We start from the raw sequence: 22090 nt of genomic DNA, 5'->3' as shown, positions 1-22090 counted from the left end.
TATTGATCTCTCTCTCTGCAATCTAAAGAATGTCTCCAGATCACTTGACGATTTCAAAGTGATACCTGTTTCTGTAAGGAATGCAAACCTGCTGTCTTGGTTAAAAAGGGTGTTTTGACTTATGGATGTTGTTTGGAAAGTTATTCAGGGTTATCTATAGAGTACTGTGTCTTTTGAGGGGGGAGGGGTTATCAGGGCTGGGCGTTGATAAGATGTTTACTGTGTGTTTATAAAATGTTAACTGGATTCATAGAATAAACATTGTTTTGTTTTAAACATACTTTAGCTCGCTGTTGCATCACACCTGTAAAGTAGGCCCTTGCGCTCCACATAGCCACAATCTATTTAAAGTTGTGGGTCAGGTGAACTCCATGGTATACTTTGGGGTTCTCAAAACCCTGGCCCATAATAAATGTTTCTAAAATTGAGGTTCATGGAATAGTACTGCCCGTGTCAGTTTGGCTCTTAAAACTTGTCTTAAGGACAGAACACTGAGTAGTGGTAAATGGTTATTTTTCAGACTGGAGGATGGTAGTCGGTGGTGTTTTCCCAAAGCTCAAGGCTAGGGCTACCTCTTTTTTGACAGATATAAATATCTTGGACATTGAAACACAGGAGCAACATTTCAAAAGATTGCTAATGATGCCAAAGTTGTGGCAAACAGGGAGGATGATACCAGCCCACTGTAACTAAGTGGGCAGACAAGTGACAGATGGAATTTAATACCGAGAAGAGCTAGACGATGTATTTTGGCAGAATGGATGGGAAGCAAAAGGATAAGAGTTAATAGCACAGTTCTAAAGAGGAACCTCGGATTCACGTGCATAGATCATGGAAGGTGGCAGGTCGTATTGATAAGAGTGATTTGCAAAGCACAAGTGATCTCATGAATAGAGATATTGAGTAAAAATCAGGGACGTTATACTGAACTTTTATAAAGTTATGGCGAGGCCACGACTAAAGTGATATTTTTTTTAAAAAGAAATTTAGAGTGCCCAATTATTTATCTTTCTAATTAAGGGGAGATTTAGTGTGACCAATCCACCTACATCTAAGTGTTATAACCAGTTTCAGTCGGATGTGAAGGTCTTTGGGAGGGTGCAGAGGTGTTTATCAGAATGGTCCCATTGTTTTTTCTTTAAAAAAAAAAATTTAGAGCATCCAATTCACTTTTTCCAATTAAGGGGCAATTTCGCGTGGCCAATCCACATACCCTGCACACCTTTGGGATGTGGGGGTGAAACCCATGCAAACACGGGGAGAATGTGCAAACTCCATGCGGACAGTGACCCAGGGCCGGGATCGAACCTGGAACCTTGGCGCCGTGAGGCAGCAGTGCTAACCACTGTGCTGCCCAGAATGATTCCATCGTTGAGAGATTTTAGCTGCAAGATTAGGTTAGAGAAGTTGAGTTCTTGGAACGAGAGAGATTTGATAGAGGTATATAAGATTATGTCCTGTTCAGATAAGGTAGATAAGGAAAAGCTATTCCCATGAGCTTATGTACAAGTAATAGGAGACTCAGATTTAAAGTTTTGGGAAAGAAATGCAAGGGGGATGTGAGAAACTTTTCTGATGCAGCAAGTGGTAATGACTTGGAACTTACTGCCAATCAGGACGGTGGAATCAGAGAATGGCAGTAATTCTCCAGGCGTTCGCTGGCGGTGTGACTCACTGGTCCCGTGCCAGCGTAATCCCGCCCGCAGGTTTCCTGGTGGTGTGGGGATGGCTTCAATGGGAATTCCTACTGATTGTGGCAAGAACTGAGAATCCTGCCGGCAGTTAACGTGCGCTGTCTCCTGTCACCGGGAAACAAGCGGCTCGGAGGACGGAGAATCAGCCCAGTGAATGATTTGAAAAGGAAACTGGACGGATGTTTGTGTGAAATAGACTTGCAGAGTTATGGGGGATAGAGCCTCGATTGGTCCACAGACTTAGCATGGGCGAGAAAGGCTTCTGAAAAATCCCAACTCTTTCTCATCGCGTCATCGTAACAGCCGCTCTCACCAGTTCAGCACATTGACGACCGCACTCCCATCAGGACGGAGGAAAGCCACCGTTTCCAACTCGGTAGCCACACTGGGATCAAGTCCAACACGTAGCGAGCCTTCAGGAACAAACTTACTGCGGAGAAAATAAACAGAGTAAACCCCACCAGGGACCCACTTTGCCCCAAATGGGAGAGAATAAGATAAAGTGATACCAGCCATTCCTCGTTCATTTTTTTCCCCCCAATATCTGCTTGAACAGCAGGCGGCAAGTATTTCCCCACAAGCTTCACTTGTGTGATCAGTCCGAGGGTTTGACTCAGTCAGACTGACAGGAGTTTTCAATACTTGGTGTACATTCCAGTCACCCGAATAGTAAGAAATATAGCATGAAGCCAGAAGTGACAATAAAACAAGACAGGGTTCTTACTCTTAAATATCAGACAGATTATGTTTTCCTGCCTCGCAGCAACAAGTCATTGCTGTGACCTTCCTTGGGAATGATGTTGGATATGGAACATATTCTCAGTATAACAGGAAGTCCCGTCACACTAATCGGTCGATGGACATCAGTTTAGTAAGGACACGGGTCTCCAAACCGAGTAAAAGTAAGAATGACGTTTTATTCACAAACAGTATATTTACACTCCCCGGTACCTCTCCCTGATCAGTGCCTTACTGCCCAACCTTATATACACTGGGTAATAGTGATACCTGCTGAATATCCGGGGGAGCTTGTACTCCGCAAGGAACACGGGGAAGATGAGATTCCCAACCCCTTAGGATGTTGTGTGGGATATTACATCCCCTCCCCCGCAAAGACCCCCTCGACGAGCGACGAGACGGAGAGGAGCAGCAGACGAGTCTCTCCGGATCCGGTAAGTCCTCATGGACCTGATGCACTAGAGCAGTCAGTATACATCGAGCAGGCGAACGGTGTCAACAGGCGGAAAGATGTGGCCGACGATCGTCAGGAGGTGTCTGAACTACGTCTCGGCACCCGAGATCTGCATCGCCATCTCGGAGTCTGATGAGACAACGTCGAGCAGGTTGGCGTCGTGGTTCAGCAATGAGGCCGGAGGATCCAGGGCAGGCTTCTTTCGAGGTACTTCACGAGGGAGCAACTGCCATGGGCGAATGTGATCCCGGTGTCGATTCAAGAGTCGCCCCTGGACTCTAACTTGGTACGAGACTGGCCCCGTTTGACGGACGACAATCACAGAGAACCAATGAGCACCGTCGTTGATGTCACCAACAAACAACATCAGATGCAAAGCGGTGAAGAGGTGAAACTGGGCAATGCCCTGGTGAATCTCGGTTACAACGCACCTTTGCATCAATGTCCGGCATAATCAAATTCAGTCGTGTATGAAGTCTACGACCCATTAACATCTCAGCAGAGACTAACCCAGTTACCTCGTGTGGCGTGGTCCTGTATGGAAATGAAAATCTTGCTAGTCTTGTGTCCATTGAGCCGGACGTCTGATTCTTGAGCCCCCGTTTATCCGTCTGTACAACCCTCTCCTGCCAAGCCATTGGATGGTACGGGGCAGTGCGGATGTGGCGAATCCCATTGCTCTTCACAAAAGCGACACTCTTTGCTTGTGAAGGAGGCCCCGCTGTGGGTCACTGGTAACTTTCAGGATTCAGTGGGTGGAAAGGGAAATGCGCAATCGCCCAATGGTCGCCCGGGAGGTGATCGTCGCCATCTTGTGGACCTCTAGCCACTTTGAGTGTCGTCCACCAGGACGAGAAACGCCAAACCCAAAAAGGGACCGGCCAAACCAGCGTGCACACGGGCCCAAGGGCGTCCCTGCCATTCTCAAGAATGTAGGGGAGCCGCCGTAGGGATCTTTGGTGCGCCTGGCAAATAGAGTACTGGTGGGCCAACGACTCGATATTCGTGTCCAATCCCAGTCACCAGACTTAGCTTCTCACCAGCATCTTCATTCTGGACACCTCGGGATGTTGTGAAGGTCTTTTAGCACGGCAGCCTGTCCCTTCGCCAGAACAACAACCCTGGTGACCCACAGGAGGATACTGTCCTCCACGGTCAACTCTGGCAATTTTGAGGAGAAAGCCTTCAACTCCCACTAGTAGCTGCAGATGCTGCCCCCCCTCTCCCTCCCCCCCTGTATAGCGCCGGGTGACGCACCTTGGAAAGTACAATGTTGGCCTGCGTCCAGTCACAAACACACGAGGCAGTCATGGAGAATATGGCTTTGGTGCGCATGCCGAAGAGAGTGCGAACGGAAGCTGGGTATATTCAGAGTCCTTTGTGCATATTAATTATGACGTACTATCGTGATGATTTAACGAGCTCCAGCGCTAGATAAGCTTTGCTCCTGTCCAATTTCGGGAATGTACAACCACCGGCTAATGGTGCATATAAATCCTCGACGCGAGGTAAAGGGTAACCTTCTGAGCTTGAAGCCATGCTCAGTCAATTTATAGTCTCCACAGGAGCGGACAGTCTTATCCGGCTTCATTACAGGACCCACCGGCGTCACCCAATCAGCGAAGCACACTGGCCGGATAATGCCCAAACTTTCCGAACGCATCGGGAACCAGGCGGGCACGAAAATATTGGATTTGGGATTCCGGGTCCACCTGGATTTTGGTCACAGCACATTTAATGGTACCCAAACCAGGCTGGAAAACCTCTGGGAATTTGCTCAGTACCCTACACAGATCGCCAGACCCCACTTGGAGGATTTTCAATCCAACTACAGCTGGTGTTGCCAATCGTGACCCAACAGGCCGGGGTCGCTAACTTGCACAATAATGAGGGGAAGGTGCAGTGACTGGTGCCCACAAACTACCAGGGGGAAGGTGGACCCCGCTATAATCAGCTGTTGTCTGTAAACGTGGCCAAACGAGCTGCCGTGCACTCCTTACTTGATGAGTTCAAACGTGCTCTGTGCCACCACAGAAACAGCCACTCCAGTATCCAGCTCGTTTTGAAGCACATGACCATTCACCTGTATTGGAACACGAATAGGGGCCACGCGGGGCTTTGCCAAACAGTTCAGCTACATCTCAGCCTCATCCTCTTACGGGTCATCCAGATGCTGGGCCATGCCCAGAGGTTCAGGCCTTGGAGCATTGGCCTTCCTGCTGCTGGTGGTCACGCATAGACATGTATTCACATGTAGCACAGGCCAGAATCACCTTCAGGCCAGAATCACCTTCAGCCCAGTGCTGGGTCTTGGCGGTCAGCCCTTTACCCTTTACCCAGAAGCCAGAGTCACAGTGGTATTCGGTCCAGGCCACGGGGCTACCACGTGAGGGATGACGCCCCAAAGTGTTCACCTCCATCCCTTGTATCTCTTGGACACCGTGTTCCGCGCTATCCTGGGTCAGGGAGATCTGTAGCGCCTGCTGAAACGTTACGGAAACTTCACCCAAAGGCCTCTTCTGGGTTTCCATATTGTTGATACCACAGACCAAGCGGTCGCAGAGCACATCAGACAAAACCGTCCCAGACTCACAAAACACGGCGATCTTCCATAGCCAAGGCACAAACCCGGTGATGGACTCACCCTAGAATCTCTGCGGCATTAAGCTGATATCTTTGAATGTTTATCGGCGGGGTTGGGTTAAAGTGTTGCCATGAGCTGGTCGAATGTTTGCGTATCTGGCGTTACCAGGTGCGGACTCCCGATCACTCCGAACGTATGCGGTCCACAGGCAGTCAACAATATGACTGTCTGGAGCTTGCTTTCGGTAATATTGTTAGGCCGGAAGAAGTAACACATTCGTTCACCAGCATCAAATGCATCTAACCGCCCAAACAGAGGCCTGACAAAGCAAATTAATCCAAACCTGGGTCCAGGGAATCGGGGAGGTGGCTCAGCTGAGTAGGCCGCAGCATCGACAGCGAACCACTTTACTCCTCGTCGCCAGTTTAGAACAGACGCTGGAGACCAAACCGAGTAAAAGTAAGAACTAAGCTTTATTCACAAACAGTATATTTACACTCCCCGGTGGACCCATACTGGGTACGTCGCCCTGGTCGGTGACTTACTGCCCGACCTTATATACACTGTGTAATAGAGACACCTGCCCCTAGCAGGAGAGCTTGTACTCCACAAGGAGCATAGGGAAGATGAGCATTCCCACCCCATAGGACCGATGCGGGATATTACAATCAGGAACAGCAAGAAATGTTTGTCCAGTTTTATTTGGTACCCAATATGCCTAATCTTTGATATCTGCAGTTGTACAAACACCACCCACTGGGAAATTATACCATGCATAAGACATGTGGTCGTTACCTGAAGTGCGCCATGTGGTAGAACATAGGCTGTTTGTAGAAGGTGTCCTGACTACTGTTCACAATGACTGGACTGTCTGCAAAGTTTCTCACCCAGTTAGGACCACCTTGCAAGTTCAAGGCAATATTCCAATCTGTCCAACCGGTTACAAAATTATTCATATTCTGGAATGTCAGAAACAACAAAGATTAGCATTTCACAGCTTGATCTACAGCCCCCCCCCCCCGCCCCCATTGGTATTCCCCAGAACCAACTTTACCGTGCGTTAGGTTCACCCACATATCTCCGTACTCTTATTCTGTTTAAAGATCATGAAGAAGCCAGTGAGATTTTATTCTCCATTGGCCGGTGATGCTGAGATTAAGGCTTTGTTGAAGCCATTGGGGTTTTTTTTTTTAAATTTAGAGTACCAATTCATTTTTTCCAATTAAGGGGCAATTTAGCGCGGCCAATCCACCTACCCTGCACGTCTTTGGGTTGTGTGGTGGCGAAACCCACGCAGACACGGGGAGAATGTACAAACTCCACACGGGACAGTGACCCAGAGCCAGGATCGAACCTGGGACCTCGGCGCCGTGAGGCAGCAGTGCTAACCACTGCGCCGCCGTGCTGCCCGTTGATGCCATTGTTAACCAGACATTTGGAGACATCAAGAGGAGAGTAAGTGGCAATATTTAGATTTATCCCCATTAAGATAGCACACAGATATCACGACACAAAGACCAAATTAACCACGGGACATATACCAGAATCCCACTCTCACTATTTAGGGGATCCACACAGTGGGACTCAGGAGCTCAGATTCCCTGAATTAATTTCCATTCAGGCGCGCTCTCCCTCTTGCCCACTCACCTGAATGATGTCGTGGCTGTACATGGCACCACGTTCCCAACTTCCCAGTTGTACCTTGTGTTCCCACGGCATGAATCCGGTGCAGGCCTCTGTGGAAAACAGGTAATATTCTGGGAAAAGGTAGTGTGTGGTACCCAGAGTTTTATCAGCTGGTGTCAACATATTGAGGTACCAGTGCACTGCAATGCCGTGTACATACTGAGCAGTGTGCACGTCATTCAGGACCTGACAGAATAGAGCAAAATGTTAATTAGTGCCAGTGTTGTTGATCCTTGGCTGCACCCAGCATAGTAGGAGGATTTTAAGCCTCCCCATACTCTCTGGGGGTCTCAGAGTAATTGTACTTCCCTCCGGGGAGGCAGTGGCGTAGTGGTATTGTCGCTGGACTAGTAATCCAGACACCCAGGGTAAGGCTCTGGGGACCCGGGTTGGAATCCCATCGTGGCAGATGGTGAAGTTTGAATTCACTGGAATTACAAGTCTAAAGGTGACCATGAAACCATTGTGGATTGGCCACGTTAAATTGCCCCTTAATTGGAAAGAAAATGAACTGGGTACTCTAAATTTATTTATTTTTTTAAAGAAAAAGAAAGAGATAGGCAATAAATGCAGGTCCAGCCAGTGATGCCCACACCCCGGGAGCGAATAAAACCCATCAGGGGGAAACATGCACCAGCTGTTTGTTTGACATCCCTCCCATCCAGCCTTCTCCCACCTGCTCAGTCCTTCTCCTGGGCCTCCTGTACTCTCGCCCGCTCCTGCACACCCATTCACCCACTCCTTTGCCCAACAGTTACCCCTGCCCACCCTCCCCTTACCATACAGGCCCCTCCCCCTCCTGCCATTTCTCCCTCAGACCATGTGCGTCGGTGCTGGAATATTAGTGAATTGGCATTCTGCAGGTGTCAATTCAAAGGTGGTTTTCCCTTCACTGGAATCTGGATTACAAAACAGAGATTCTGGTAAATTTCAGCACTTGCAGATGTTTGGAAGAACGTGATGCAAACTCATTGCAGCCTACAAAATTCTGAAGCGGCTCGATAGGGTGGACACAGAGGTTGTTTCCATTGGTTGGTGAATCTTAAAACACGAGGGCAACAGTGCTAAGGCTGGGATAGACAGGTCTCTCAGAGAATTAAAGAATAGGGGGAACAGACGAGAAAATTAGCTTGAAGCCCAGGACCAGCCATGATCGCATTGAATGGCAGAGCGCGCTCACTGGGCTGTGTGATCTACTCCTGCTCCTATTTCCTACACCCGTACATTCGAAGAAACATACTTTAAACCAAATGCTGTATTATTCTTCCTCCGGTTACCAATAAAGAGCTGATTTTTATTCCTAATTAAATGAAGCTGTCATTTATGAGACTGATCGCGGGATTATCCGGTCCCTCAGCTGCGTGTTACTCAGACCGTGCGCTATTTGCTGGATTCTATCTTCCCGTCGCTTTTCAATGGGATTCCCGATTGAAACCATAGCATACCGCCACGAAGCCCACTGACGTGATGCGCTGGGAAAAAGACTTAATCTCAAATCACACTCACCACTTTTGCCCAGTATGGCAATAAGATTCTCTGGTCGTCGAGGATCATGAGCTGCACGCCCTTGTGAGCACTGTTCTGTAATGCTGGTCCGAGATCCAGCACAATGAAGTCTCGCTGCATCTCGGCTGTGAACCCCAAGCACTGGAAGCTGTAGTTGGCCATCAAACCTGTCGTGGGCTCATTCTGTGTTGTCACGGCCCAAAACGTGAGGTTGTGTTTTGCATATTCATCCAGAAACCTGGAGAAGAGGGAATCCGACTGTGAGACAAGATTGATGGGAAATGGGACAAGAAAATGAACTAGTGATTGGCTTAATTCCTTTACGAGAATACGTTTAAAACTGCTCAGCAAATATATTAGATGTTACGAAGTTACTATTTCTGTTGTTTCTTATTTTGTTGTTGGCAGTTGCCGTTAGTTAGCATATTATTTATTTATTTTTAAACGATCAATGTATATATTATTACAAAGTTGTAAAATGGGAAAATTTTGTTTGATCAAAAAACTTTAATAAAATATATATATTTTTTTTCCAAAAACTGCTCAGCAAAGTTGTTCTCTTTTAGCCCTTGGAATGATAATTCTAATCTGGGAGCTGAGTTTAAACTCCTGAATTGGAGAATGAACTATGCATGGTGCGTGGAGTTTGTGATCATCGGCATGGGGTCATTAATGGAATAGGGAGGATTTATGGAGGAAACTGGTTAGAAATGTTCCAGCTCCTACAGGTGACTTAGACTTTGTGGGAATTTCCAAAGGAAGGCCATGGTGGTACACCTGCACCAAATCCTGGATAAAGAGTGGATTTTGAGGTGGGCCAGGCAGACAAGGCGCTGTACCCGGAGGAAACCCACGCAGACACGGGGAGAACGTGCAGACTCCGCATAGACAGTGACCCAAGCCAGGAATCGAACCCGGGACCCTGGAGCTTCAGGAGCCACTGTGCTAACCACTGTGCTGCCGTGCCGCCCAAGTGTATGTGTCAGAAGTGGGATTCACATCCTTCCTCTAGTGTGGCACCCAGAACTGTACACAGAATTCCGGCTAAGATCTTAGTAGTGTCTTGTACAAGTTCAGTATAACCGCCTTGCTCTTGTACTTTATGCTCCCATTAATAAAGCCCAGAATACTATCTGTTTTATTAACTGCTCTCTCCCCCGTCCTGCCACCTTCAATGATCTGTGCACAGACACACCCAGGTCCCCCTCCTCCTGCACCCCTTTAAGAATTTTACCCGTTTTATATTATCTCTACATGTTCTTCCAACCAAATTGCATCACCTCACACCTCTCCACATTGAACTTCATCTGCCACCTATTTGCCCACTCCACCAACTGGTCTCTGTCCGTTAAGTTCTACACTGGCCTCTTCCCACTTTACAATCCTTCCAAGTTTTGTACCATCTACAAACTGTGAAACTGGTCCCTGCCCATCAAGATCTAGGTCATTAACATATATCAGGAATGATATGAAGATGCCAATGTTGGACTGGGGTGGGCACAGTAAGAAGTCTTACAACACCAGGTTAAAGTCCAACAGGTTTATTTGGAATCACAGATCACAGAATTTACAATGCAGAAAGAGGCCATTCGGCCCATCGAGTCTGCACCGGCCCTTGGAAAGGGCACCCTACCTAAGCCCACACCTACACCCTATCCCCGTCTTACCTTTTTTGGACACTAAGGGCAATTTATCACGGCCAATCCACCTACTCCTGCACATCTTTAGACTGTGGGAGGAAACCGGAGCACTCGGAGGAAACCCACGCAGACACAGGCAGAACGCGCAGACTCCGCACAGACAGTGACCCAGGCCGGGAATCGAACCCGGGACCCTGGCGCTGTGAAGCCATTATGCCAACCTCTATGCTACCGTGCTGCCCCTCATGAGAATGACGAGCACTTTGAGTGCAGCTCCCGGGTGACTGAAGTCAATAATATATCAGGAAAAGTAGGGCCCCAGTGCCGACTCTATGCAACGCCAATGCAAACCTTCCACCAGCCTGAAAAATGTCCATTGACCGTTACTCTCTGCTTTCTGATTGATCAGACAATTTTTTATTCACATTGGTGCTGTCCCTTTTATTCCGTCATCTATAACAAGTCTGTCGTGGGGCGCTGTATCAAATATCTTCTGAAAGTCCATATACAGCACATCAACAGCATCACCCTCATCGACTCTTTCCGTTACCCTCTCCGGCAAGTTGGTTAAACTTTAATCTTGAATCACACAAGACCGGGTGATGGATGTTAACGGGATTGTGGTTCTCACGCTGCATGTAAAGGGGCAGTGTGTCTCCATCAGGGACTGAGAGTCAAGCGCCTGTTTGTCCCTGTGCATCTTCTTGGAGAGAGGGTGCTCACCCAATCACATTGTGCATCTCTCATTCTCTCTCTCACCTGATGAAGTATCTTGCCCATAACTTGTAGTATTGTCCCCCAGGCTTTCCCTTCAGAGTCCCCTTCCCAATCATGGAATCGCTGGTTTTCATCCAGGACGGAGCCGTCCATGGACTGGCAAAGAAGGACAAGGGGCGTTTGGACATTGCTTTGGCTGTCTGCATTATTGGAATCTAGATAGGGGGACAAAAAAATCGAATTAAAATGAGAGTGGATTGGATCTACCACGCGTGAGGCCATCAGATCGGCACTTTTGGGGATGTTTGAAACATAGAAGGGGGGGGGGGGATAGTGAGGGGACAGGGGAGTAGAGAGGAGAGGGTAGGAGGAAAGGGGAGCTGGAGGGGAAGCAGGGGGATAGGAGAAGAGAAGGATAGGGCCTGGAAAAGGGAAAGGAGAGAGTGGGCAAGATAAAGAAGTGGGGAAGGAGGAACTGAGGAAGGGGGATCAGGAGGGGGAAATAAGAGAGAAGGAATGGGGCACAAAGGGAAGACAAGCATGAGAGAGTGGAGGAGCGGCAGGTAATGAGGACACAAACAGGTGAGCAACGCACTGACTGCTGCTCCCCACCGCCAAAATGTCAAACTTGGTCACATTGCATTTCCCCATTTCAATCTCGAAGGGAGGTGAAGTGTTTTGCCTTCATATTGGTGTCTTCCTTGGTCAAACTGAAGCGTTTCAGATCCAGGTCTCCAGGATGGTCATCATACGTGTACGCACGTGTCGAAAAGTCACAGCTCGCCATGGGCACACGGATAATATTATACTCAATTCCTGCATTTTGGGGAAATTGGAAACATTAAAAAGGTCAGTGTTTCCAGACCAGAGCTTTCCTGCAGAGAATCTAGACAACACCATTTAATGTGGAGATGAGGGGGGGTTTCTTCTCTCCGAGGGGAGTGATTCTGTGGAAATCTTTACCGCAGAGAGCAGCAGAGGCTGGGTCATCACCCATGTTCAAGGCTACAGGTTTTTAATCAGTAAGGGAATCAAGGGTTATGGGGATAAGGCGGGAAAGTGAAGTGAGTTGAGGATTATCACATCAGATCAGTCATGATCTCATTGAATGGGACAGTCTCAATGGGCTGAATGGCCTACTTCTGCTCCTATGTCTTACGGTCTTATCGCCACGGGAAAACATGAGGTTTGAACACAGAGTATATAATCATACAGCTGCACAGTTATAATTCTGGTTGCTTTGTAGCACGGTAAAAATTTAATTCTGTTTCACACAAACCTTCTTCAGAGAAGTAGGACCGGAGAAGATTTGCCTGGGATCCAGCAGAAAGTGACAGAATGTTAATAGCTGCTGCATCGGTTACGGCACCGCCAAATCCCTTTATCCGCTGGTATTTCTTTTTCACATCAAAAATCAGTTGCAAACCTAGGAAAACAGGCCATCATTAAAAGGGACAGAAAATATGGAGGTGGATTTAAAGTAAACCTCAGCAATATTTAACTCTTTGCCCTTGGATTCATAGAAACATCGAAAATAGCAGCAGCCCTTCGAGCCTGCTCCACCATTCAATATAATCGTGGCTGATCCATTAACTCAACATCAGACTCCAGTGCTCTCCCCAAGCCCCTCAACACCTTCAGAGTGTCGAAATCGGATTCCTTCTTAAATATATTCAGATTTGTCCTGCACAGCTGAATTGCACAGGTTCACTGAGTGAAGAAGTTTCTCCTCACCTCTGTTCTAAACAGCTTACCCCTTGTTCTACAACCCCCTTGTCAAAGTGTGCAGGGTGCAGTACAGGACAATGATGGGATACACGAGGATACCATCATCTGCCAGATTGGTCAAGTGCAGCACTACGATCCCCTCCACCACCAGTTTTGGATGCATGGCTCCTGTTTTAACTCTCCTCTGCCTCTGTTCTTGGGTGACGGAACAAGGTCATCAGCCTTCTCTTCCACGGATAGCCCTGGTCTCCCAGAAGCCACCTATCCAATCTCAAGAGCCACAAATAGTCGTGGTGCCAGAGTGTTGCAAGATGTGTGAATCATGTGAGCTCCCTGGATAATGGGCAGCTACTTAGACCATAAGACATAGGAGCAGAATTAGGCCACTCGGCCCATCGAGTCTGCTCCGCCATTCAATCATGGCTGATATTATCTCATCCCCATTCTCCTGCCTTCTCCCCATAACCCCTGATCCCCTTATTAATCAAGAACCTATCGATCTCTGTCTTAAAGACACTCAGTGATTTGGCCTCCACAGCCTTCTGCGGCAAAGAGTTCCACAGATTCACCACCCTCTGGCTGGAGAAATTCCTCCTCATCTCTGTTTTAAAGGATCGTCCCTTTAATCTGAGATTGTGTCCTCTGCTTCTAGTTTTTCCTACAAGTGGAAACATTAGCTGCTATCCAGGCCTCGCTGTATCCTGTAAGTTTCAACTTGCAGAATGTGCCCTGTGGTCACAGACAATCTGCACATTTGCCTAATGATAGTCCTTCCTGCTGATGGCCACTGATGTGATGTCTACAGCACCCTGACTGTGAGGAAGCCCAGTTACTACTGCAAACTCTCCTGCTCTCCCCACCTTGCTGCCCTGGTCTGTGTGGTTGTGGATGACCCTGTCGGCATTGCTAGAGATGACATCAAGTAACTAGTTTGACATAACTCACAGCAGATAAGAGATTCGGCAAAGAACCCTGAAATTTCTTGCAGGTCTCTGCCTGGGTCACTGCCAACACCCATCCTGCTTTGCTCCCTCTTCAGAAGAGGTCCCACCACCAGAGTACACTATCCCCATTGAATTAGATGCAGAGGGCCAGTGCCATGCAAATGAATGAACACTGTCCCCAACTTCAGGAAAACCTTCCAGGGAAGTCCTGAAATTGGCACTTCAAAATGTTAAACAATAACTAAAACTCAACATTGATGCCTCACGGCGCCGAGGTCCCAGGTTCGATCCCGGCTCTGGGTCACTGTCCGTGTGGAGCTTGCACATTCTCCCCGTGTTGTTTCTTTTATAAATGTAGAGTACCCAATTCATTTTTTTTCCAATTAAGGGGCAATTTAGCGTGGCCAATCTACCCTGCACATGTTTGGGTTGTGGGGGTGAAACCCACGCAGACACGGGGAGAACATGCAAACTCCACACGGACAATGACCCAGAGCCGGGATCGAACCTGGGACCTCGGCGCCGTGAGGCAGCAGTGCTAACCACTGTGCTACCGTGCTGCCCCATTCTCCCCGTCTTTGCGCGGGTTTCGCCCCCACAAGCCAAAGATGTGCAGGGTAGGAGGACTGGCCTCGATAAATCGCCCCTTAATTGGAATAAAAGATGAATTGGGTACTCTAAATTTCAAAGAAAATAAAAAATAACAAAAACGCAAGCCAAAATCTATGTTCTCACAGCCACAAACTCTATCTCTGAGAAACTCCTACTGCTTCCGGGAGCTTTACCCCACCAATGCAAAATCCGTTTTGGGCACCCACCAGTTCTCCCCCCCCCCCCCCGCCCGCTCCACGAGCTAAAAATTGCACAGGCTATGTGAAATTGCTGCCAATTGGAATTTTAACAGCCTTATGGGCACGCATCTATCACCTTGCGTCTGTCCACCTCAAAACATGCACAGTGATGTTGGGAAACACTGCCGATGTCTTCAGATTTTAGAAGCCCCCAGGTTGGCACGCACAAACCTTTGGAGTTTTTTGAGAGTGTAACTAGCAGGATAGATTAGCAACAACCAGTGGATGTGGTATATTTAGATTTTTTGAATTTTTTTGATAGGGCCCCACAGGAGATTAGTAAACACAAGTAGAGCTCATGGGACAAGGGCTATTACACTGACATGGGCAGAAAACAATCGCAACAAATTGACAATTTTCAAGTTGGCAGTGGGGTGCCACAACAATCTGAACTTTGGGCCCAGGCTATTCACAACCTGTATCTATCATTTGGATGTGATGATTTAAATGTAATATTTCTAAGTTTGCAGATGTATACTAAACTAAACGGAAGTATGAGTTGAGGAGGATGCAAAGATTCATTTGGAGGCGCGAAATAAGCAAACGTTTGGCAGAGGGAATACAATTCCCGTACCAGCCTCCCCGAACAGGTGCCGGAATGTGGCGACTAGGGGCTTTTCACAGCAACTTCATTTGAAGCCTACCTGTGACAATAAGCGATTTTCATTTCATTTCATATTCATGTGGAGAAATGGGAGGTTTTCAGGATAAAACAGTTTCTTAAATGGTTAGACGCTGGGAAGTGTTGAACTTAAGGGACTTGGGGTGTCCTTGTTCATGAATTGTTGAAAACTAACGTGCATGTACAGCAAGTAAGTATGGCAAATGATACTTGAGCCTTTATTCCAAGAGAATTTGAGGATAGGAGAGCCTTGGTGAGACCACACCTGCTGTTATGTGCAGTTTTGGTCACCTTACCAAAGTAAAGATATTCTTGTCATAGAGGAGTGCAACAAAGGTTCACCAGATTAGTTCCTGGATGTATGCTATAATAGATTAATTAGGCTGGGCCTTTGTTCTGCAGTGTTTAGAATGAGGTGATCTCATTCTTACGCGAGCTCAACAGGGTAGATGCAGGAATGATATTTCCCTTGGGTGGGGGGAGGGGGGGGGTCTAGAAACAGGGGACACAGTCTCAGAATAAGGGGCAGCTCATTTCGGAGTGAGATAAGGAGGCATTTCTTCAGAGAGGGTGGTGAATCTTTGGAATTCTCTGTCCCAGAGGGCTCAGTTGTTGATGATGTTTAACCCAGAGATTGATACATTTCTGCATACCAAAAGCATCGAGCGGTGTTTTCGTGCATTGGTGCAGATTCGATGGGTCGAATGGCCTTTTCTGAGCGGTATGCTTCTGTTAGAATTTGACACTGAACCACTCAAGTAGACCAACAGCCAAAAGCTTGGCGAGGAGTAGACCGTTTGGGCCCCGTCCTGACATTCATTAATCATAGCTCCGCTCCACTTCCCTGCCTACTTCTCACATCCTCTGGTAAGGTTTGAGAAGTGTTTTAAAGGAGGGTAGAGAGGGGGAGAGATTTGGGGAGAGGATTCCAGAGCTTAGGGCCTGGACAGCTGAAGGCATGGTCACCAATAGCGGAGCAATGAAAATCAGGGATGTGCAAATAGCCAGAACTGGAGGAGCGCACAGATTTAGAGGAGGTTAGAGATGGGGCGAGGCGAGGCCGTACAGCTATTTGCAAACCGGAAAAAGAATGTTAAAATCAACATGTTGCTAGTCTAGGAGCCAATGTAGGTCAGTGAGCAAAGTTATACGGAGCGTGGGTGAATGGGTCTTGGTGAGAGTTAGGACGTGGGCAGCAGAGTTTTTGCTGTGATCAAGTTGTGGAGGATGAATGGTAGAAGTCCAGTCTGGAGGTAACAAAGACATGAGTGAGTGTTTCCGCAGCAATGTTACAGAGACGGACGTCTCACTCAGCTGGACAACATATTAGTGACAGTGGAAGAGAATGATGTGACTGACCTTGTTAAAGGCTGCAAGAGCTTTTGTGAGGAGGTACATGAGAGTGATTGTTGACAAATATAGCAATGTCTGAATGTGTTTTATTTCAGCCAATTACTGCTTTAAATTGTGACCTTTAACCGAAGCATAGTGAGTATTACTGCAGTGGTTCAAGGAGGCAGCTCACCGCCACATTCTCAAAGGCAATCTGGGTTGGGCAACAAATGTCTGAAGCATGCCCCATGAAAGAACTTTTTAAAAAAAGCATCAACTGCAACATTACCTTGTTGTTTTGTATTGGTCAGGATTTTTCCAGTTTTCCTCTCCAGTCTTTTACCAGCCTTGTTGGTTTCGTACAGAAGGTAATGGCCTTTCTCTGGTAATTCCAGCGGGTCCATTGTATCGCAGTACGTCGCATTGCAGACACAAACCACTGAGGTCCCTCCAAAACTCTGTGCATCACACGGTTTACCAGCTAAGAACGCAAGAGAAACACAAACTGCTACAACGGCGTTTACTCCATTTTCACCCTCTCCTTACACCCCCTCAAGATGCGAACTCTCAGTGGGGTCCTAGACACTGGTTGCCCTCTGCTTCATGACTCATTTTTCATACCCGATTTAACAGGTTTTACAATTGTGAATGACAATCGGCACATTTACTCTATTTGGGAACCTCATTCAGAGGAGTCCTGGGGCGACCGTTGTGGCAAAATATCAAAGTGATGCAACAAGGGGGTGTTTCTTGAGATTGGGGCAGAGTAGTGAAGCTGTACTTCCAAACATAGTAGATACCTTGCGAGTGTTTGATGGGGTATTATATAATAAAGTACATAATAGTGCAGCATAGTTCTTCAGCCTGTACAATTGCCATTGAGACCTTTCCTATTGTTAGGAAAACTTTATATCCAGTCGCACAGTTAAACCCCATTCAGTGACTTATTAGAACATGGAACATACAGTGCAGAAGGAGACCATTCAGCCCATCGAGTCTGCACCGACCCACTTAAGCCCTCACTTCCACCCTATCCCTGTAACCCAATAACCCCTCCTAACCTTTTTGATCACTGAGGGCAATTTATCATGGCCAATCCGCCTAACCTGCGGGTCTTTGGACTGCGGGAGGAAACCGGAGCACCCGGAGGAAACCCACGCAGACACGGGGAGAACGTGCAGACTCCGCACAGACAGTGACCCAGCGGGGAATCGAACCCGGGACCCTGGCGGTGTGAAGCCACAGTGCTATTCACTTGTGCTACCATGCTGCCCATAACATTTAGTTTCCGGAGGCAGGTGAGTTGTGGGCACAAATTAAAACATGGGGGTATGATGCCACTGCTGTCACTGAGACATGGTTGAGAGGGAGGGGGGCAGGATTGGCAGCTCAACATTCCAGGATACAGGATCTCCAATCAAGACAGGGAAGGAGGTAAAAAAGGTGGTGTCACAACGTTGATCAAGGAATCAATTACAGCAGTAAGGAGAGATGACACCTTCGAAGGCTCTTCAAATGAAGCCAGTTGGGCAGATCTTCAAAACCAAAAAAGAGCGATCACATTGCTGGGTACGTTCTATAGACGCCCCCAAAGTCCGAGAGAAATAGAAGGGGAGATATATAGGAAAATTTCAGATTAGTGTAAAAGTAATTGGGTAGTGATAGTGGGGGCGTTTCAACTTTCCCAACGGGAATTGGGATCGTCATAGGTTGGCCCTTTACTCTCCCTATTTCCTTACTGAATAAGGGCGGCAAGGTGGCGCAGTGGTTAGCACTACTGCCTCACGGCACTGAGGACCGAGGTTCGATCCCAGCCCCGGTCACTGCCGTGTGGATTTTAGGTAAATCTGTATCCATAGAATCCCTACAGTCTGGAGGCCATTTGGCCCACAAGTATTCACGGACTCTCCAAAAGAGTACTCGACACAGATCCACTCCCCGCCCCAAGTCGGCACGGTAGCACAGTGGTTAGCACAGTTTCTTCACAGCTCCAGGGTCCATGTTCGATTCTCGGCTTGGGTCACTGTCTGTGTGGAGTCTGCACGTTCTCCCCGTGTCTGAGAGAGTTTGGCTCAAGGTGGATGGGAACTTTATGGGAAAAACAAAATGTTAGATAAAGCTTTGTGTGAAGAAATGTCAAGACAGGCTTTTACAGGCTTTTGGCAGCAGGTTGTATCACTTGTTTCTGTATCAGACAAATTGCAGTAACGGCCTTGGGAAGGGTTGCGCTGTGCTTGAAAATAATCATAATTAAGCTAAAAGGCACAGATGGAATGCGAGGGGGGCTGCCCTCAGAAATGAACCAAAAACTATATACGAACTGCTGTTAGATGTATTGATTTGGGCTTGCTGTTGTAACTCTCAAGAGATACAGTGGTCTTAGCCCCGGCCGAGAAATAAACATATGTTAAAGTAACGAGGTGTTCGACTGATCATTTTATCCGGACTGGCTGCAAAGAATCCTCATTTGGTGTCAGAAGTGGGATTTCAAGGAGCCTCCCTGGAACCTGACGGCGTAGCAGACTGATCGCATTCGGACGCTGAGGAGGGAATTGGCCACCAAACGCGAGTACCCTTGTTACCACTTTGGTTTCCCCCTCTGTGCTGTCCCGAGTGTGGCCACGCCCTGCTGTTCGGTTTCGGTGGAGACTCTGACGAAATCAAAGCAGTCCGGCGAACCCGTTACGAAGAAGGGTTGAAAGGGTTGGAGTCCCAGGAAGGTTGGACCTTCCTAAAGTCCCGGGTTGGAAACCTTGGGAGGTTAGAGTCCTCCCTAAACAGTCCGGGTTGGAGTCCCTGGGACGTTAAAATCCTTCCTAAAATCCCAGGTTGGAAACCTTGGGAGGTTAGAGTCCTCCTTAAATCTCTGGGGAGATGAGTGATGATGATCCTTAGGGTTGCCTAATACCTTCGCGATAAAAGGTGGTTTTCGATAAATATATCAACCGGTGTCTAGACTTGTTCGACACTTTGGGTTGGTCAGATTGAATATTACGGAGAACGGATAACTCTGTCCAAATTATATAATTCAGGGTGCGGATAACACCTAAAGGAAACATAATAAACAGGGCTTGACCGTTGTGTGCCCTGTCGGAACACTCAAACAATTTGATTTAGCCTTTTGATTGGGCAATGGGGCAGGATAACCCCGTTTAAATTCTAGATTGAATAAGCGATTTAGGATCGCTATCAAAAATAAGCAGGTAACCACAAGGATCATCCGAGGATAGGAGACAATGGGTAATACTTTAGATAGTACCTCTGATAGTGGAAGCGCGCTTCAGACTCTTTGTGAACAGTATCCGGAACATTCTCAGCAGCTGCGGCAGTTATCGGGAGAATTGCATAAAAATTTGGGAAAGGGGAATGGCCCCTGGGAGGATCAAAAGATTTGCCTCCGGTTATAGAGGCACAGCAGATTATTTGGCAACATAACCGTAGCTCCACGGCTAAGAAATTGATTGAGTTATGGCGGGAGTACTGCCAAAAATTAAAAGATACATCTTTATTGGCTAATTGGCAGGCTAACGCTTTAAAATTGGGTACTGAATTAACAGAAGGGGGAATTGTTAAGACTGCGGAGGTTTTGAAAATGTGCCCACCATAGAAAAAGACCTAAGTCTGTAAAAACCCCCATTTCTAAATCAGGACCGTACGGTCAAATGGCCGGCCTTGCCTTGACCGAGGGAGACAATGAGGATGACCCTGAAAATTGGCAATATAGGGGACGACCGACCGTTACACCGCCACTACGACTGCCTCCACCGTACATTCCCAGGGTTCTGATTGTAGTTTAAACTGTTCTAAAACAAATGATGTTTCAGACAAAAAAACTCTTTATTCCTCTGGTGTGACCATGTTAGAAATTACATTAAAGATGTGTACATTCAAGCCCTTTATCCACCGCTCCCAACGCCACTATCACGGGGCAGCACGGTAGCATTGTGGATAGCACAATTGCTTCACAGCTCCAGGGTCCCAGGTTCGATTCCGGCTTGGGTCACTGTCTGTGCGGAGTCTGCACATCCTCCCCGTATGTGCGTGGGTTTCCTCCGGGTGCTCCGGTTTCCTCCCACAGTCCAAAGATGTGCAGGTTAGGTGGATTGGCCATGATAAATTGCCCTTAGTGTCCAAAATTGCCCTTAGTGTTGGGTGGGGTTACTGGGTTATGGGGATAGGGTGGAGGTGTTGACCTTGGGTAGGGTGCTCTTTCCAAGAGCCGGTGCAGACTCGATGGGCCGAATGGCCTCCTTCTGCACTGTAAATTCTATGATAATCTATGATAATTTATGAAACCTCCTCCGTCGCAAGGAGGTCCGGCGACTCGCACTCGTTCTAAAACCCATGCTAATCAATTCCCACAGATGAATCAAGAGTTAGTCCCGGGAAAAGAGGGGGCACTAGAGGTGGATTTCCCTGATTACCCAGACGATTATCAACCGCAGTGTCAGTTCCCCGTCCGGCAAGTTCCCAATATAGCATACAACCCTGCCAACCCCCGGGGCCCAACAACCTGGCATTTCAAAATAATTATTATAATTAATTAATCAAATTTGATACTACTGATTCAGTATTAACAAATTATACAATATAATACAGTCAAACAGTTGATCAGTAACATTTCAATAATAGTATTTCAGCTCAAATTCATCAATTGGGGGTACAGTTGGAAGATAAATTGGGGTGGATCAAGTTTTTTGATTTCTTTTTGGATATGTAATGCCAAATCTTTAACTTCTTTAGAGTTATTGGGAATGAAAGTGCAACACTCTGCAATTTGACATCTTCTGGATTATACACAAAAGCTTGTTGAAAGGGTTAATTTTCTTGCAGAGACAAAAAGAGGCGTAGAGCTTGGAATGATGCCATTCGCATCTCTAAACTTTTTTTTAAATTTGTCACTCAAATGGGCTGGGAGTAAAAGTTGGATTGCTGCCAAATTCCCATTATCAAATGTCCTTGAACGATCTGTTCTTTTTAATCTGAGTTGTTTTGGTTTTTTTAAAACCAGCTTCCACATTGTTTGAAGTTTTAATTTCCAGGCTAATTCTAAACATTTATTTTAAAATAGCAAACACAATAACTTATTAAACATATAGGTTTTCTGTAGATGAATTTGTCGATTCTATTAAGGAGGGCACTACTAGCAAGATGTGTTAAATTTCTTAAAATTAATAAAGCAATATTCAGAATAATGACAGTTCTCTTAAGTTGACAGTTCTTGACTATCCCTGTAGAATTCACTAGAGGCACTTATACAGAATCTTATTCGGCAACAAGTTTTGGTTCCGTGTCGCTCTCCTTGTAATACTCCAATACTAGCAGTCCCGAAACCCGGCAAGCCAGATCAATATCGCCTCGGCCAAGATCTGCGCTCAATTAATGCCATTGTGCAACCCCTTCACGCATTGGTCCCAAATCCAGCCCACATTTTAGCCCCAGTCCCAGCGGACACTACAACATTTTCCCTGGTGGATCTCCAGCATGCCTTTTTCGCCCTCCCCTTGCACCCGGATTCACAGTATCTCTTTGCCGTTACATATCAAAATCAACAATACACATGGACTAGGTTGCCTCAAGGATTTATACATTCG

The 22090-nt window shown here is 47.1% G+C and overlaps 1 protein-coding gene across 3 annotated transcripts in view; it reads right to left on the bottom strand.

The window, feature by feature from the left end:
- gba1 (glucosylceramidase beta 1) overlaps window positions 1-22090 on the bottom strand; it is a 35144-nt gene that overhangs the window by 5162 nt on the left and 7892 nt on the right. For 2 of the 3 annotated variants that reach the window (XM_072490694.1, XM_072490695.1), the window contains exons 3-10: window positions 16786-16977; window positions 12299-12445; window positions 11702-11835; window positions 11062-11234; window positions 8663-8900; window positions 7118-7342; window positions 6266-6429; window positions 2008-2124 (exon numbers count right to left, since the gene is read on the bottom strand). In XM_072490694.1, coding sequence (XP_072346795.1) covers window positions 2008-2124; window positions 6266-6429; window positions 7118-7342; window positions 8663-8900; window positions 11062-11234; window positions 11702-11835; window positions 12299-12445; window positions 16786-16977 — 1390 coding nt within the window. The remainder of the gene's footprint in view (window positions 1-2007; window positions 2125-6265; window positions 6430-7117; window positions 7343-8662; window positions 8901-11061; window positions 11235-11701; window positions 11836-12298; window positions 12446-16785; window positions 16978-22090) is intronic. The other variant, XM_072490696.1, reaches the window with a different exon arrangement.

This window comes from Scyliorhinus torazame, chromosome 26 (genome assembly GCF_047496885.1).
Source record: "Scyliorhinus torazame isolate Kashiwa2021f chromosome 26, sScyTor2.1, whole genome shotgun sequence".
Classification (NCBI taxonomy): Eukaryota; Metazoa; Chordata; class Chondrichthyes; order Carcharhiniformes; family Scyliorhinidae; genus Scyliorhinus; species Scyliorhinus torazame.
This window is presented reverse-complemented; position numbering and strand designations above follow the sequence as displayed.